The sequence below is a fragment of the Coffea arabica genome, chromosome 2c, assembly GCF_036785885.1.
Source record: "Coffea arabica cultivar ET-39 chromosome 2c, Coffea Arabica ET-39 HiFi, whole genome shotgun sequence".
Lineage (NCBI taxonomy): Eukaryota > Viridiplantae > Streptophyta > Magnoliopsida > Gentianales > Rubiaceae > Coffea > Coffea arabica.
Window position 1 is genome coordinate 26,177,968 of NC_092312.1, and position 18,339 is coordinate 26,196,306.

At 37.0% G+C, this 18,339-nt stretch overlaps 2 protein-coding genes across 4 annotated transcripts; one reads left to right on the plus strand and one right to left on the minus strand.

Moving 5' to 3' along the window:
• Positions 1–1,744: 1,744 nt before the first annotated feature.
• Positions 1,745–8,021, plus strand: LOC113732196 (BRCT domain-containing protein At4g02110). 2 transcript variants are annotated; one of them, XM_027257851.2, is made up of 10 exons: positions 1,745–2,082; positions 2,359–2,448; positions 2,606–2,710; positions 3,038–3,139; positions 3,360–3,444; positions 4,238–4,307; positions 4,441–4,485; positions 4,688–6,898; positions 7,055–7,271; positions 7,455–8,021. In XM_027257851.2, exons 1-10 carry the CDS (start codon positions 2,011–2,013, stop codon positions 8,010–8,012), a joined length of 3,555 nt encoding a protein of 1,184 aa, XP_027113652.2. In that variant the 5' UTR covers positions 1,745–2,010; the 3' UTR covers positions 8,013–8,021. The 2 variants fall into 2 exon arrangements, with proteins under 2 accessions (XP_027113652.2, XP_027113653.2); XM_027257852.2 differs by lacking the exons at positions 1,745–2,082; positions 2,359–2,448; positions 2,606–2,710 and adding an exon at positions 2,739–2,928.
• Positions 8,022–8,413: 392 nt separating this feature from the next.
• On the minus strand, positions 8,414–13,341 carry LOC140035270 (S-adenosyl-L-methionine-dependent uroporphyrinogen III methyltransferase, chloroplastic-like). Of its 2 annotated transcripts, XM_072075531.1 has the most exons (5): positions 12,594–13,336; positions 11,662–11,739; positions 11,433–11,502; positions 10,414–10,691; positions 8,414–9,316 (listed from the first exon to the last, which is right to left on the minus strand). In XM_072075531.1, the coding sequence occupies exons 1-5, from the start codon at positions 13,119–13,121 to the stop codon at positions 9,161–9,163; spliced, it is 1,110 nt and encodes a 369-aa protein (XP_071931632.1). In that variant the 5' UTR covers positions 13,122–13,336; the 3' UTR covers positions 8,414–9,160. The 2 variants fall into 2 exon arrangements, with proteins under 2 accessions (XP_071931632.1, XP_071931633.1); XM_072075532.1 differs by lacking the exon at positions 11,662–11,739 and having other exon boundaries at positions 12,594–13,341.
• Between the last annotated feature and the right edge of the window lie 4,998 nt (positions 13,342–18,339).

The window sequence follows — 18,339 nt, forward strand, 5'->3', positions numbered from 1 at the left end:
AAGTTAGAATTTCCTACTTATAATGCCTTTCACCTTATCATCCAACCCAACCTTCCCCCTGGTGACAGTAAGATTTCTTGTATGTTCTTGCGTAATTCTGTGCACATGAATTTCTATCATTGGCATACTATTAAAAATTTTCATCCTAAAAAAGTTAAGAAAAAAAAGAAAGCAACAAAGTGGCCATTTCAAATTAGCCATTCGGTCCATAAGACTCAACTTAGCTGCTAGAGACATTACTCAGTCGACTGTGAGATCTTTGATTCGACTTTAAACTCTCTCTTTTCCCTTTTTCATTTTCCTTATAAAGTTTGGAGTCTCCTATTAAATTGAAAAGGGCAAAAAAACGCTGTGGTTCTCGAACTTTCAACTTTGCGCACTTTTACTCCAACTAATGAGTGTGTAAATATAGTCCTTTAATTAATAAAAATGTGTAGTCATAGTCCTTCCGTCTAATTTGGCTGTTAAGATGGACGGGATGATACAAAAATGATACAAAAAATAAAGGCATAATTTCAGAAACCTCCCTTGAGGTTTTCAACAATTTCATTTAACTTCCTTAAGGTTTTAAAAATTATACATACCTCCCTTATCATTTAAAATGATAATACTACCCTTATATATTTTAATAAAATTTCCTTGTTTGGTATGTGTGTACTTAAAATGACTTTTAAAATCATTTTTTCATTCTTTTTCCTTTTTTTTTAAAAAACATTTTTAGCCAATAAAAGTATAGAACTACCACTATCACCTCTAGTTTCTATTGTAACCGAATGTCCAACTAGTGATTTTTTGACGAGTTAACCTTATATGCAATCCAATGTATTTGCTGATTTTTGTTTTCTATTTTTTGGTATTAAAATTAACAATAAATGAAAAGAAAATGGCCCAAAATAACTATTAAATTATGATAATTCAACTATTCGAAAAATTCATAAACTCTAAATGAATTATTTTAATATATTTTTTATCTTATAAATTTAAATTCATAATAAAATACCATCAAAAGTATCCTATCATAGTGATAATAATATTATTATTATTATAGTTGTTTATCAAATAATAAGTATAGATTTGAAAATTTTGGGACATTTTTCTTATAATTATACTAGATATTTTTATAATTATATAGGGAAGTGAATTAAAACTCATTACACAAGGGTATTTTTGAATATTCATTTAAAAATTTGAACAAGTCAATATTATTTTAAAGTTTTGTTACTAAAACAATCAAATCAAGGGAAGTAAGTGTAATCTTTCAAATCTCAGGGGAGCACAATGAAATTGTTAGAAACCTCTTGGGAGGTCTTTGTAATTATCCCAAAAATAAATGTCAAGTGAGCAATCCGTGATGCCTTTTCCATCCATCTTAACAGCCAAATTGGACGGAAGGACTATAACTACACATTTTTATTAATTGGAAGATTATATTTACGTACTTAACAGTTGGAGGACTAAAAGTCCTCAAAATTGAAAGTTTGAGGACCGCCTTGTCCAATTGAAAAAGTAGAAAAGCTATGACTGATCTACAAACTACATTAAACCTAAACGGTCAATGGGCGGATGCATAGTTTCTAGGATTCAAGTGGGCCTCCATTCCATTATCGTACCTGTCTGAAGGCCGTAAAGAAGTTCAAGATTTTGCTTCCCTATAAAAAGGCGCTATAGGCCCAAACCAATAAGCCACTCCTAAATTTTTACTTCTCCCGCCAAAGCAAGCACGCAAATCGAAATTAAAATGGAAATCAGCTAAAAAAAAAATGTAGAAAAATTCCTCAAATTTAGAACTCTGCTCCATCCTTCTTCTCTCTCTAAAATCTTGTCCTGTAAGTTTTTCAGTGACCCAAGTCTTCTTCCCCTTCCAGATTCATCTCCCCAGCAGCAGTTATCCACTGCTTCTGCTGCTGCGGTTGGACTAATTGCAGATTTCCCCCCTCCCCCGGGGATTGGAAGGGTTGGAATTTGGATTATTGTGAGTGTTTGGAAACTGGAAAGCAAAGCAAGCAAGAGATGATTCCCTCGAAAATCTTCGCCGGAGTCCATTTTGTTCTCGTAGGATTCGATTCCATTTCACACCAACAGGTCCGTTCTTTTCCCCAATCCCCATGTCTGTGCTATTTACTATTTTCTTCAGAGATGTTTTGGGACTTTTCTTTGAAAAAAATTATGCTGTAACACTTTTCCTGATTTGACGGCAATTGGAAAGGGAAAAAAGGTGTTTGAAAGACGTATTTATGATGAAGTTGAAAAAAGAAAGAATTTGTATAGAATAGAGCTATCCAAACAATCCCAATACTGCTGCAGTGCTGAACATTCTTATTCCAATCCGTTGAATTATATTTGGACAAATTTTTGTAGGTTCGGTCCAGGATGGTAGAAGCCGGTGGTGTTTATGTTGGTCGTTACAGTCCTGATTGCACTCACGCGATTGTCGATAAAGCTGTTTACGTGAGTTCCCTGGACTTCTTCTTGTTCTTGCTGCTGTCGTCGTGATTTTTAGCCATATAGCTTTGGTTTTGTACCTTCTTGAGTGTTAGTGAAATTATTCTTTTTTGAAAGCCTTTAGCGGAACGCAATTGAACGTCCTCATCTTTGGTGGATGCAGGACGATCCTATCTGTGTGGCTGCTCGAAGCGATGGCAAGACATTGGTCACTGCCTTGTGGGTTTACCACAGTTTTGACGTGGGAATGCCTGTTGACCCTGCCTTGGTCAGCATCTATTTCGTCCCAGTTTACCCTTTTTCCGACTGCATTTTTTGGCTTCTTCTAAAGTTGCATTTAATTGTCATTCAAGATCCTATATTTTTCCAGCTTTTGTTGATAACTGTTGAATATTGTGTGGCACAAGTTACTTTTCAGGGCTTACGTGGTACAGTCACTAAGCCTGCTCATAGTTTTGGCTCCACCACTGCTAACCTGACTAATATGTACAATCCCAATTGCTTATTGTCATTTAATTATCACAAAAAGATGTAATTTTCAGTTTTTATTCTCCTTGTTCTTCTGTGTTAACACTTTTTAGCTGTTTTCTTACAGATCATGTACAGACCTTTAAGAGATCTAACTGGAATTCCAGGTGCCAAATCCTTGGTTGTTTGCTTGACTGGTTACCAGGGTCATGAACGAGATGATATTATGGTTTGCTACTGCTTTGAGTCTTTTTGTTTCTGATAAAGTAGCTGTTCATGAGATAATATTATGGTCTGCTACTGATTTTGAGCTTCTTATTTCTGATAAAGTAGCTCTTTATATTGTCCCCAAATCCAATTTAAATTATTTACGGAGATTACCTCGGTTGTAGATAGTTCATGATTTACCACAAAATGATGTTTTAATGTTTGCTTCTTCTTTATATCAGGTTATGGTTGATTTGATGGGTGCAAATTTTTCAAAACCTTTGGTAGCAAACAAGGTTACACATCTTATATGCTACAAATTTGAAGGTGCGTTATTTCTGCATATGACGATAATTTTTCAACTTTTAACATGGTAAATCTGGCTTATAACATTTTTAGAATTCTTCAGTTAATATGTTTTCTCTCTTAAGGACATTTTTAGAGTTCGTCAGTTAAATCTGGTTCATATTTGGTTTCTTATTGCAATCGATTGAAGTTTCATGTTGCTAAGTAAAGGTTCTTGCAGTCTTCTCCTGCATTAGTTCTGATCTCTCACCAGAGAAGAGCAGCAACCCTCCTTTTTTTGGGGTCCATCTTTGTCAAAGCAGCTACCTAAATGTTTTAATGCTGTGCTACACTTTCAACCCTAGACTCATATCTTAGGTTATCTTTCTCTTTGCTAGCTGGTACATTCTGCATAAATTCAGTTAATGTTATGTCATTGGTTTTCTATTGAAGATGAATGTTGTATTATAAAAATGCAATTTTGCTGAATTTTATTCTTCTGATTATTCTCTATCTTTGTCAGTCAGATCTTTAATGGATCTATTTGCACTGGAATTTTTAAAAGCTCAAAGTTTTTTCAATTAGATGGGTGGCTTTTTAACTTATACTTTTTGATATTGAAGTTCCTGAGGTAGATAAGTTTTAAGTTTATGCACCAAATGGATGTACTGATCCATCAGTTTTTAAAGTTTTATGTCCAAACGAAAACTTCTAAGATCATTGTGTGTTGTCTATGATTAATTTTAAAAGATTTGATTCTTTAAGTTTATCAATTCATTGATCTTTTCCCCAATCAGAAGTTTTAGTATTCATTAGTATTTTTACATCTTGACAGGTATGAAGTATGACCTTGCAAGGCAAATCAAGAGGATAAAACTTGTTAACCATCGGTGGTTGGAAGACTGGTATGTCCTAGGCTTGATTATTTAGAACATACACTTTAAAATATGGTTGCCTACTTATCATTTACATGTTATTGCTACTATTCTGCTTGTGCTATGAGCTGCTTCTTAATACATATATTGTTTTCCCTTCCAGTTTAAGGACATGGCAAATTCTGCCGGAAGATGACTACGACAAGAGGTTAGAAACAGATATGAATCCATTTAACATTTTATGAGGTTTGCATTTGGTTGACATGATTTATCCTCAACATTTGGTTGCCACACTTTAATTCTAGCATCTTGTATATGATTTTTAATTAACACGTGCAAGTGAAAAGAAAAGGAAAATGACAAATTTGCAAATATTTTCTGACTTGTATGTTACTTCTCCATCTTCTCAGTGGATATGAGCTGGACATGATGGAAGCTCAAGCAAAGGATTCTGAGGATGAAGCTCAAGACATGGACACAGAGCAAACGAGAGGGAAGGGTATGGTTTCAACTTCTGGATTACTGTCAGTTAGCAAAATGGAGGCAAAACCTGATCAAGTTTCTCGGGAAGGAACTCCTGTCAGGCTTCTTGAGGTGCCTGGTTCTTTTGTCCCTGGTACAGCAGGGAAAATTTGCACTGAGTTAAATTCAATGGGTAGAACACCACTTCCAGAAAACGTTATAAGTGACCTCACTCCTGCTTCTAAAGTTGATGAGAAATCACCTAGTCCCAATGCATCCAAGTTCACCACTCTAAGTTATTCCAGAAAAACACCAAGGAAAGCTATTCTTCCTGTAGAATCAGTGCAAACTGAAAGTAAAGCTCAAATTTCTGTTATTCGAGATTTTGATAACAAAGTTCATGTTAGTGACAGCTTTAGCATGTCGTCTTGCAATATGGATGTGGATGGAACTACTTCAAATGATAAAAGAAGTCCTCTGAAGGAAATTTTATCATGTCCAGATGATGGGAGGAGTTATAGTTTGTCTGAGAAGAGAAAGGTGGCCATTTTTGTGGGCAGCTCCAAATTACAAAGGACCGACAATAATTTGGATGTCAGCTCAGATGGTGTAGTTGTCAATAGAACTAAAGAACGTCCACCCGAACCTTCAATGAACGAACTGGTGAAGGTTTCTGGTCATTCTCCTGGGAAAAAATCTGGTTATGCAGACACCACAACTGATTTAAATCCTTTGAAAAGTTCTCCAGCTAAGGTTTGTAGTCCTATCACATCTGAGATAGAGCAAGTATGCAGCAAGATAGGACCTCAAATTTCTTCTGAAAAGAGAAATATCACTTGCATGGATAGCAATCCAGAAGTTAAAGATCTTCATTCTAATAGGCCTGAAAATGCAGTTAATGATTCTACAATGGTACAGAATGGGTTGCAAGATGAAGCCCCACCTCCTGAAACCAAAGTACATGAAGTTGAAAGATGCAATCCTATGGTTGGGTTGGACGTTCCTGGAGGAGAGGCCAGCACTCGGTCAAAACCACTCAAAAGAAAGCTGTTGGCTAAAAAAACTCTGGGCTCTAGACCAAGTTTTGGTAGAGGGAAGGCTCTCAATCAAAAAGGCTCCATACATATTAAAGAAAAGGGCTCAGCAAAAAATCATTCAATGAGCCCTTTAGGGCAGAATGAAACTGAGGAACCTGGGAGGTTTATTAGCACAGAAAGAGTTAAAGTGGTCCATCCAACTTTTGATGCAGAGATGGACGAAGATGCCAATATGGCAAATGTTTTAGAATCCAGAAATGAAGAGGCATATAAAACTAGATTTGTAGATGATGAAACTGAAGCTACAGAGAATGTGGAGGACAAGGAATTAGATGCCATTATAGATAACGACAAGCCTGGTGACATTGAGGTACCAAATTCAGTCCCTACGAGGACGGGAGAAAAGGTAGGTGTCCAAATCAAACAAACTGCTGATGACATTCCAGGTGTTGAGGAACAGGTGGTGGATTCTGGTGATGACAAGTTAATGAGCGAAGCTGAAAATGCTGCTGGCAAGAAAAATGAACAGAGTGAATCATTACTCGGGGATAATGCTAAAGGGGAGCGCATAACTAGTGGAAATAAGTTTCCTTCAACCAAAACTAGGAAAAAGAACATTCCTGTAGAAAATTCTGGGAAAGGTGGCCAGAGGAAGGAGGCCAAAGATGAATTGAGTGGTAAAAAGGCTAAAACAAGGAATGCAAAGGGCTTTGAAGTTAAAGTAGATAAGGATATTATACCAGCACAAGTGGACATGGCAGATAACTCCATGGGAATGGAAAAGGAGAATACACCTCTTGAGATAGGAAGCATAAATGTGAATAATACTAGTAAAAAGATGGTTGGAATGTCGACCCGAAAATCCAATATTAAGCCCCAGAAGGATGATGGTGAAGATTCTGGTTCAAAGTCAGTGGCACAGATTATAGTGAAAACAGAACCGATTTGGTTTATATTAAGTGGGCATAAGCTACAAAGAAAGGATTTCCGACAGGTGATTCGGCATTTGAAAGGAAGAGTTTGCAGAGATTCTCACCAGTGGTCATATCAGGCAACGCACTTTATTGCTCCAGATCCACTGCGCAGAACTGAAAAGTTTTTTGCTGCTGCAGCATCTGGAAGGTATGGCCTTGTTTTGGTACGTTAGTTTCTTGCTAGAGTGAGTTATTATATAAGTTTAGCCTTGGATGGAAGAGAAGGTTCACTGTTTATTTGATTGCCTGCTTTCTCGGACTTCCCAGTATGAATATTTCTCCAAAACATCCCTTGGATTTGCAGGTGGATTCTGAAGACTGATTATTTGAGTGCTAGTAATGAGGCTGGAAAGTTTTTGGCTGAGGAGCCGTATGAATGGCATAAGAAGGGGCTGAGTGAAGATGGTGCAATCAACTTGGAAGCTCCAAGGAATTGGCGCCTCTTGAGGGAGAGAACTGGGCATGGAGCATTTCATGGAATGCGCATAATTATTTACGGGGAATGCATTGCACCTCCTCTGGTATACTCTTCTCTTTCTGTTATTTTATTGTGTTAGTAGCATCTTATACCACAGAAGTTGATTTTCGTGTGCGATTATCCCCTAATTCCAAAGTTCTTTGTTGCCAATTATTTTTCAAGATTTTCCTTTTCTACTGACTTCCTGGAACTGTGTCAAAATTTCTCTCATTTTGCCCTAAATTAGGATACATTGAAGCGCGTTGTGAAGGCTGGAGATGGGACCATTTTGGCGACTTCACCTCCTTATACTCGTTTCCTTCAATCAGGAGTCGACTTTGCTATTGTCAGTTCTGGGATGCCTCGGGTTGACATTTGGGTTCAGGAGTTCTTAAGAAACGAGATACCCTGTGTTTTAGCTGATTACTTGGTAGACTATGTATGCAAGCCCGGGTACTCACTTGATAGACATGTACAATACAACACGCTTGCTTGGGCAGAGAAGTCACTAAAGAACCTAGTAACTCGCATGGAAGAAGTCGTCGAGAATCCTACTTCAGAGGAAAATGATGATGACATAACATGTCAAGTGTGTGGTTCTCGTGACAGGGGAGAGGTAATGCTCATTTGTGGCGATGAAAATGGTTCCTCTGGTTGTGGTATTGGTACCCACATTGACTGCTGTGATCCTCCGCTAGAAGAGATTCCACAAGAAGATTGGTTTTGTCCGAACTGTAGGAACAAAAACGGGCAAAATGCTCAAAAGAATTCTAGGAAACCCATCTCTAGGTTAAAGCGAAAGTGATTGCTTTAATTTGCTCCTTGTTTAATAATATTAAGTTCCAAAAAATCAATTTTGTAGATTCTTGTCGAGTGTGTGTCAACTTAGTTTCCAAAGCAGCTGCTGGCCATGGTACCAGCCATTTAATTTCTTTGGAAATATTTCCGTCCTTTTAGCCCTTTCTAAGTGTAATTGAAAATCGTAGGTCTCGTACTCAAAAATGTATCAGGCGGCCTTGGCAAAGGGATTGCATAATTTCCACACAAGACTAGCAATGCAGCTGCGGATTGAGTAGCAAAGCACGAACAGGTGTTACAAAGTATCCTTGTCGAGAATGTATGTGCTACGAAGTGTGGCTTCATTCCTCCATACGAGTAAATCCTGTAACGTCCTAAAAGAGTTAAAGATACACTATAGGCATGCCGTGCAGGAAACACATGCTAAATGCTTTTCTACATTTCTGTACTTGTACAAATTCTATGATTAAAATGTTGTTTTTCCTCATCCTGCTCCCTTGCCATGACACATGGACACGGCTGAAAGAACCAGACAGGTCTACAACAAACCAACAGCTTACAAGAATACTGGCCTGCACTGGACCACAGAACAAGCCACTCTTGGCTGCTCAAATAATATAAATATGTTCCAAACAAGAAACAGAGTTCAAAAGCTGATTACGAACAACTCCTTGGCAAAAACATATCATCAATGAACTAAGATTTGAAAGAGGTGATGAGAAACAATTTTCCATTGATTTGAAATGCTGAATGCGACATGATGAGGATGATGAGAAAAGGTTTTCCCTGTGATGTGAAATGCTGATTATAACATGCAGTACGCCTTTGGGGAAAAATTTTTGTCATCTCGCTTTAGCTCCTCAACTCTTGGCGCCGGCTTATTGTGAAAGGGGTATGGTCCTCATAGAAAATTGGCCTCAACTCAATAACTTGTCTGCACCTTTCCAACTTATGCCAAGTTGATCATGTCGTTTAGATCACTGGCATGTTGCTCGCTGATTTCTTAAAAGATAACAAAGGCGAGATGCTTGATAACCCAAAATGTGCACCAAGCATCAATACAGAGCAGCAAAGCCATTCACAAGTGTGCCAGTGCCAGGATAATGTCAGCTATTCACCACAGTTTGACTGAGTACTTGCCGCTATTCCGATATCTTAAAATGTTTTCTTCTCTGCGAAAGCTAAATCCCCAAAAGTAGAAGGTTTCCATAACGGCGAGAGCGCGACAACCTTGCCAATCATAATTAGAGTAGGTGATACCAGCTGGTGCAAAGAAATCTCCTTTGAAAGATCCTTCAGTTCTGCAAATACCTGTATCAGAGAAACAGGTCCTTTAATTTCAATTGACAAAAATTTTAGGTTTTGAAATTTTTACCACTCTATTTTCTCAAGTATCTTAATCAAATTTGCAATGAACTCGTTCAATATGAAATACGCTCACGTAGCCATAAAAAAGAGGAATTCAATCACCAATGATGTTTACAAAGGTCATGGGCAAGAAGAAACTGGCTATTGCCTTTAGAATTATTTCCTGTTCATTAACATGAGATTCACTTGCATGTTTTCATAGTTGAACATGTAGTTTCATGGTTGTAGCTACACTAACTAAAATACAGAAGAGGACACATTTATGCTAATACACAAAAAGTTCAAATGCAAGTGGCCATTTCACAAGTAAGGAAGAGGTAAGTGATGCTAAAATGCTGACGAGAAACAAGTTGCAATGGTGCATCGAAGAGCGTGCTACATCAAAATGGTTGTTAATGAGGTTATGAGCATCTATTTATGATTGTTATGTGCCAGATAGAATGCTCGAAGCCCTTTCTCAATGATCATCATCATGACTGAATGATTACCCTAGACCTAAAAAAAATAGCACTCCAACTAAATATACAGCCAAGAGAATAGCATTCTAATCTATGACATGGGTCAATTCGATGGTGTGTTTTTTGGATGTTTGTCTAGAACTTAAGTGTCGCTTGCTGAGTTGTTACAGAAAAATTTCAAAAAACACACTTCCCCCTCCCCCACCATCCCCCGCCCACCACCTGTACCTAACTCCTCTGCATGAATTTAGCTTCTTAAATATAAAGTGGCATTCCTTCAACTTGAGGGATGCTTTAGAGGATATACAGCAATGACTCATCTTGTACTTGCACAACATGAATTCTGAACTTAATATGTGCAGCAGCCAACATCCATTATAGGGATGCTTACAGAAATATGCAACTCAGATTAATTTTTTCGCACACTTAAAGAAGATGTTTATGCAGTACTTCAAAAGTACTATCCAAAAGCTTTTGTATGAAATGCACAAGGCAGTTACTTGGGTCTTATTCTATAGTGATAAATGTATACAACTCAAACTAAACTGACAGGGTATTTTAAGATGAAAATGCAGAACTTACCGTACGCTGTTGGGGAGTGGTGCCACGCTCAACTGCAACAGCTGGAGTATTAGGTGGCAAACCATGGCACATCAATTTTGACGCAAGGGAAGGTAACGTTGACAAACCCATGTAAATAACCAGCGTAGAGTCAGGATCAGCTGCACTCTCCGCTACAAATAGAGGATCTGTTCCTCCATTTTTTGAATGGCCTGTTAGAAATCTCACACTATTTGCAACACCTCGATGAGTCAAAGGTATCCCCAGCTCAGCAGCTATACCTGAAGCAGAGGTAATACCTGCAAAGGATAGAGTGCAATGAGCTGATGCAATATTGTTTTCATACTTATAACTCTGTTTTATATTGTTGCACCAAATACTGCCCAAAAAGAACCAGAATGCAATTGCTACACATAATTAACCAACATAATTTTATTGCAGTTGCAATTGGTTACAGACAACTATAGACAGAAATAAACATGAAACTTGCATAAGGTGTCCAACTCCTATCACTGGCATTTATACACCACTTTTCAACATTAATAGGAAGTAATATACTGTGGTCTTCTCTCATATCCTAACTTGACGACCCATTTTATACTGTGATAAAAAAGGATTGGGAAATTGAATTCTCTAATAAAATTGGATATGAGACTACAAAAATTCAGTCCATTAGCACAACCACTGAAGTCATATATACTCACATTGTATTGTCTTAATCAAGTCTAAAAGAGAACAAGCTTTCTTTCTTATGATTCATAAGGAAATGATTCGAAACTGTCTCTTCTTAACATGTTTCTCTGTCTTAGGTTCAGAAATATGTCGTCCCCATTGTACTTTCTTGTTAGGGTGATTTACATGTAAACACTTCAACTTCTCAACTAACTGTCAGATCTTGTCAACCAACATGTAAGAATTTTTAATCGCCCACAAGGTGAGCGAGCTTAAAGTGCAGATACGAAAACTAGCGACAATACGGAAAAAATAAAGGCAAAAAAGCATTATAGCAATGTGTTTAAAAGTATATTTAGTCGTGGTACCTGGAATGATTTTCACTGCAATTCCTTGTCGCTGTAGGAAATCCATCTCCTCTCCACCCCTACCAAAAACCTATATAACCCAAGATATATTTCAGTTAAGCATTTCTGATTGCACATATGAAATCCAATTACACTGACACAGTTATGCCCAAGTGTAAACTTTTGTTTTCAATCAACCAGAGCATGCAAAAAGTGCAATTTCACCAGAGAATGTGCGATACATTCTTACCAATGGATCTCCACCTTTAAGTCTAACAACAGTTGCCCCAGCTTCAGCAAAACTTAGAAGTAACTCATGAATTTCTTCCTGCAAAATTTGTGTATTATGAATATTCTTGTCCCAAAAGAACATTTCGCATTTGTAACTTCTCAATCTATCAAAGCACAAGAACCTTCTTCATTGTCATATGATCTATTTTAATTGAATATCATCACGTTTTACCCTAAAGGGATGTCTCTTATCATTCACTAATTGCTTTTACACAATGACGTCTGTATTGCTAACGAGTGATGTCTACCATAGACCAGCAGAATATTTGCTACAGAACTGGTAAGGTCCAATTTTGAAACCTATTAGTAGATGTTAAAGCAGGATTTCTCATCTCCTGTAAATCTATTCTTCCACTGTCTATCTGAAAAAAGACAGACTACAGATTCACTGCTCTCCTTCGCTTCTGAAACATTCTTCAATGTAGTTGAGGCATACAAAATCCCAAGTCCCAGTATAAACAAAAGCAATCCACAAAGCAAATAAAGCATTACATAAACCAAAAAGGCAAAAACAAAGTTCAATTCTCGTTAAAGACCAATACAAATAGTGAAACTCCTAAATCACGAAATACACCTCAGTGGTATCAACTCTAAGCGACCTCAATTTAAAAAAAAAAAATCATATTCCAATTCCAAATGAGAATGCAATATTCAACACCTAATTCACTCATCTTTATCAACATCCCACGTCAAAGTCGAGTATAATGCCCCAAGAAAACCCTGTAATTAATCTCAGAAATTAACTGTGCACTTTCTCAGTTCGTAAAATAATTATCTTTACCCAAATTCCCAAATCAAAATTGAATCTTTAACATCCAAAGAGTTCACTCGAACGGGAAATTTTTTTTTTTTGGGAGGAGTTAAACTAACTTCAAGGCAAGGGATTCTTACCTGAGTTCTGCTATGGTACCCTGCAGTCTTGCCAACATAGAGAAGTCTAGCATCAGGGCTAACCAAATCCAAGACGTCATTAGAAACCAACCTATCATACAACAAAAGATCAGCACTTTGGATAACCCTCAAGGCCTTAATCGTCAACAATTCAGGGTCCCCTGGTCCTGTTCCCACCAAAAACACGTTCCCGGGTCCTCTTTTTCCAATCCCAACTTCATTTTCCCTTTTCTCCTTCAAAACCTGAAGCAATTTCTTCAGCTCTGGGAGCTGGAGAGCAATGTCATAGTCCCTGATGGAGCTGGAATCAGATGGGAGTGGACAAAAAGAGGATTGCTGCTGCAATTTGGTGCTGGTAATGTTCTTGTACAACCAATTATCCCTTTGGTACCTCTCAATTGAATGCTTTTCAGTAAATGGTGAAGTGCTGCATTGTATGTAAGAAACTGGATTAACGGAAGAAATTTTGGGTTTTCGCAAATGGGTTCTTGAAGAGGAAAGAGATGGAAGCCTACTCACTAGGGCCATAACTGTTATTGAACAAAAAAAAAAAAAGCAAAAATGGGTATCAAAACCCACTCTTGAAATGCTCTCTCTCTGGGTTTTCCAGTTTCCACTTTACGCATGTTTATATGGGCGTTAGGGGTTGAATAGGAGTCAACATTTTGAGCTTTTTGGATGCTGAGAAGGCAGGTTTTCAGCAGCTTTTTGAGGTTTTGAAAAGGGACAGGTTCTTTTTGAGTTTTGGTGACCTGGGGTGCATTCCCAAAATTTTCAGTTTTTTTTTTTTTTTTTTAATGTAGGAGGGGAATTGATGGAATCAGCATCAATTCGGAATTTAGTTGGATGATTATACCCATTCAACAAAATTATAGAACCTAAAGTGAGGGGGGAATGGACCCAATTGGACAGTGAGGAGGCCAGGGTGAGATGCATGTAATTTTTGAGGGGCTCTTATGTTATTTTGTGGAGTACTTAAAAAAATGGGAGCGGCTGGAAAAACCGGTCAAACACAAAAGAGAATTTGTTCTCCACCATCTGGTTGAAGCTGCCCGAATGTGCTTATCTTTTTCCCTTTTTTAGCTTTTCTTGGTGGATTGAAATTGTGTGCCGTAGGGAGACCTGACTCTTGGAAGCTGCGGAGAGAAGTTTTTGTAAGGATGAGAGGCGGCTATGTGCTTTGGCTTCATCTGCTTGTTTGGAATTCAGATTTCATATTAAAAAAAAGAAAAAAAATAGACAAGTTGCAAACTTTTCAATTTACTACTTTAGATTAACATTGATAGATTTGACAAAAAAAAAAAGGAATGAAAGGAACCAGGAAGTGTTACAACTAAGCATATGGATGTGACTTTAGTTGCATGCAAATTAATTAGAATTAAATTTCTCTTCTTCTTCTTTTTTTTTTTTTTTTACCAAATTTGATACCATTAAAATGGTCAAGAAAACTTTTCCCGGTTCTTGTACAATTTTTTCTTGCAAAACTTAAAATGAAATCTGGCCCTAAGTAGTACAGAACGATGGAAGTTGAATATTAAGGATGGGAGTTCCTGATTGTGTTTTGACGCGCACATATTTTGCCAAGAAATGGCTCCCTTTTGCATTCAAATGAAAACGTCCAAAACAAAGCACAATTGAGTTGCACAATTGACTTAACTCATTACGTAGCATTACAGCTTTCCATGGTTCTTGAGTGTGCACCAGCCCAACATTAAGCCTAGCTAATTAATGAAAAGAATTCATCTATAAAAAGTGATTAAAAACTCGCGACATTGTCTAATCATTAATATGAATATAAAATCGAGAAGGTGGACCATCAATTAGTTTGCATCTGTCTCGCATGCGTAGGATTTTCCTAACTGAGGATGCTTACCGAAGTTCTTGATGGTACAAAATCAAGGGTTCTTGATTGCATACAAATGCACATCCACTGCCTCATTCTTTGCAGTTGGATGTATTTGTGCTCTTTTTACTGAGAAAGATTTTGACTTTCGAGTGCGGAATTGCGTGCTCTTTGCGGTAGATGTGCTGTGTGCTCTTTTCCCTCGGAAAGATTTGAGTGCGGAATTTCGCAATTGCACATTACAGTTATGTTCCTTACATAACTGTACTTCTTTCTTCTTGCACTAGAGCCTATTCAACTTCTAGTTCCTATTCCTATCCATACACCACTAGCATCACAATTTGAAGCAAGAAAACACCTAACAATTTGGCATTTTGAATGTGTATTAATCAAAAAGTTGAATGAGGTTCTGTATGAGAAACATGCTGAATTCCGCGCCCCTGGATCAGCTCCAATTTGAGCCATCCAATTCAATTTTTTTTAACCAATGATTTTTTTCTTTTCTATTATCAGAGTTGATTACCCAAATCTGAACCACAAGTCGGATCCTGTAACTGTAGCTCGAAGACATCAAAGAAAAAACATGTTAAAAAAGAAGAAGAAGAAGAAGAAGAAGCTTCAGCCATGCCAGTGACATCTTCCCTTTCCCTTTGGACATTTCTTCAGTCTTCAATGTTCATCTTTCAGTCTTCAATGTTCATCTTTCAGTCTTGTATACTACAGATAATATATAACACAACCCTTTATTGACTATAATCGAGGGAATTGCGAATTGAGAGGGAAATAAGAGGCAACAATTGGAGCTCTGGAAGGCTTTGATCTTTCTTCATTATACTCAGTATTGGGTGTTGAAGAGGAAGAGGAGGCCAACTTTCCCTTGCTTTTGCCTGCATCATCTGATTCTGGTGAGACCTTGGATTTGGAATTTGAAGGCAAGAAGGCATCTGCAAATGAATGAGAAGCCATTCAAGTGTTTGGACCAAAGCTAGTTGCTTTCTTGCCTGAAGCCTTGAACTTGTATGATGAATAGAATGCTTGCTTATTGGAATTATAGAACGTGGACCATTGATAATCTTGATGAGGAAGGATTAGAGACGTTATGTTGGAATCATTTTATCAATTTTAAGAGACACTACTGGCTCTTTTGCAGCTCCTCAGCTTCTGGGGAAATGTGCCATTTCACGAAGAATTTGTTCATCCCCCCCCATGAAAAAGCAAATCTAGCTAGCTGCAGCCGTGCAGGCGCAGCTTTGTAGCTCCATTACCGTCTACCACACATCTTGAAATAGACAATCGAGAGGGCGGAAAATTGAGAGGGAAGTTGGAGACAACAATTGGAGCCCCGGAAGATTGTAATCTCTCTTTACTATTTTCGTCAGATTTTGATGATGAGGAGGAGAAGTAAGAGGGTACTTTTGCCTTGCTGTTTCGAGCATCATCTGATGAGGCCTTGGATTTGGATGATGAAGGCAGGAAGCATTTACAAATAGACGAGAAGAAAGCCGTTCCTATTTCATGTAACGTAGCAGCACTAGAGCATATTACTGGGCTGCTGCTTTTTGCTTTCGCCGGTGCAGTACTTTTGAAAGTTGGCTTAGCAATAAACAAGATGAGGGAATCCTTAACTGGGGAGCAATGGATTTGATGGTTTGGCGAGGGAACGTAAATAAGAGATTTCGGATTCAAACCCTTCTATTATATAATTAAAAAAAAATTAAAAAGAAAAAGATAAGGGACTCCTTGAAAATATTGTACAGTATCACAAATGTGGGTTGTCGAATCTTTGAAGTTGTAAATGTAGAGCTTTGTTTATATAGAGAAATTAAATTATAGTAGATAAGTGAGAAAGGAAAGCCAGTAGGGCACCATATTAATTCGTTCTTGGTGACCTACATGGGAAACTTTTTACCTATTATTAAACACGTTTTGACCAATACTAGTATAGTCACATTCATATGTACAAGTTACTGTCCCGTTTGGATAGTGTTTTTCTACCAAAAAGATTTTTTTATTGTTTTTTGTGAATATACCTTTTACACATTCTTTAATTATACTCTAAAGATTTAATTATACTTTAATTACACAACCTTTTGTGAATATACAAAAAGATTTTTTTTATTGTTTTTTGTGAATATATTATACTCTAAAAGAATGCTATAGTAATTTTTTTCTATAAACTCCTCAAAAGATTTCTGTGCATAGTTATTTTTCAAAAAACAGAATGGTTCAATTACATAAGAATATAACTTGAACTTATTTCTATTAATACCACATGTTTTTTAGGTTGAAAATAATGCTCAAACCCTCGAATTCAACAAACCTAAAGTTCTTGTCAACAAAAGGAACAGAAGCAAAAAAATAAAGAGCTTATATTCATCTGGGATAATAAATAGTTTATAATAGGATTAACGTTTTTCGAAGTTGAGTAGAAAATTTTTTAATAACGAACATCACAAAAATATATATGCAGCCACCCTTCTACCTTTTATGCTATATTCATGTTACTATAACAATATTTATTTACTCAACCACAAATAGATGTATAACCAAAAAAAAAAAAAATCACATGGAATGGTTTCAGGTTCGTTTGGGAGTGGATGATTTGGAGAGAAAATAAAAGGAAAGAAGAGTTAAAAGTGAATATTTTCTTCGTTTGTTAGTTTTTATTAGGAAAGAAAAGAAGAGTAATGGAAGGATTTAAGAGGATAAATAGTAAGTAAAAGTTTTCCTTCCAAATTGGAGAGAAATGAAGAGAAAGTTGAAGGAAGCTTATGAAAGTTTTTTAAAATACCTATTTTATTCTTAAAAGTGTATTGAACAAATATTTAATAACTTTTATATCCAAAATCATTCCACTACTTCTCAAAACTCCCAAACAACATAACAATCCCTTATCTTCTCTCATAACTTAAGTTTTCCCTTCTTCTCTTTTCTATCCTAAACTCCTAAACTTAGCCGAAGGCTCCATGGACGATGGATGTAGAGGAGCAACAGTGGTATGGTTTGTTTGGATATCCCAGTTAAGGTTGTGTTTGGATTGTATTTTTCATGATTTTTCATGGAAAAATTACTGTAGCGATTTGATGTATGTGAGGAAAAAAGGCAATAGGGAAATGTGATCACGGAAAACGACGTAATTTTTTGACGGAAAACAGCAATCCAAACAAGGCCATCGAATAATATTTCGCTTGCATTATAGATACATTTTTCAACCCACTTTTTTATATTCTCAATCACCTTTTTGTCTCACATACATCACATCACAAAAAGTGTTACAGTAATTATTCCAAATAATATTTCAAATAATACACTATCCAAACAAACCGGGCAATTAAAAATGAGCTCCTTGGTTTCGCAAATGTATGCGATTTGTGGGGTGTTGTCTTTTTTTTTTTTTTTTTTTTTTGTCAATCGTCAACTCTACTTCTACTCCTACTCTATTCTAACCTAACTATGGGAGAGACCCAACTGGATCTATGGGGATCGATGGGGACAGAACCACCACCGATTGATGCACCCGTCTGGATTTTTTGTGGGGTGTGTTGTCACCTCTGATGACTTTGGATCTCCCGTCTCAGTCAAAGCACTATCTTAGTAGAACCTTCGTTATCGTATGCCACACGCTCGTTGAATTAAGGCCTTAAGGCCCTTAACTGGACTGTAGTTTTTTGCAGAAAAATTTTGGAGAAAAATTAAGGGAGCCATCTGTGTCAAAAGGTCCGAGATTCATTTCGAAAAACAGGAATGCCAGAGTAGTAGTCCGCATGTCCATAACTACCTTGATTCTTCTGATTGGATTGATTTTTTAGTGTGGTATATTTCTGGTAGCAGACGGGGCAGGGACGATAATCAAAAGGATCGTTTTTGAACAGTTAATGATCAGAATTTAACGCAAAAAAATTA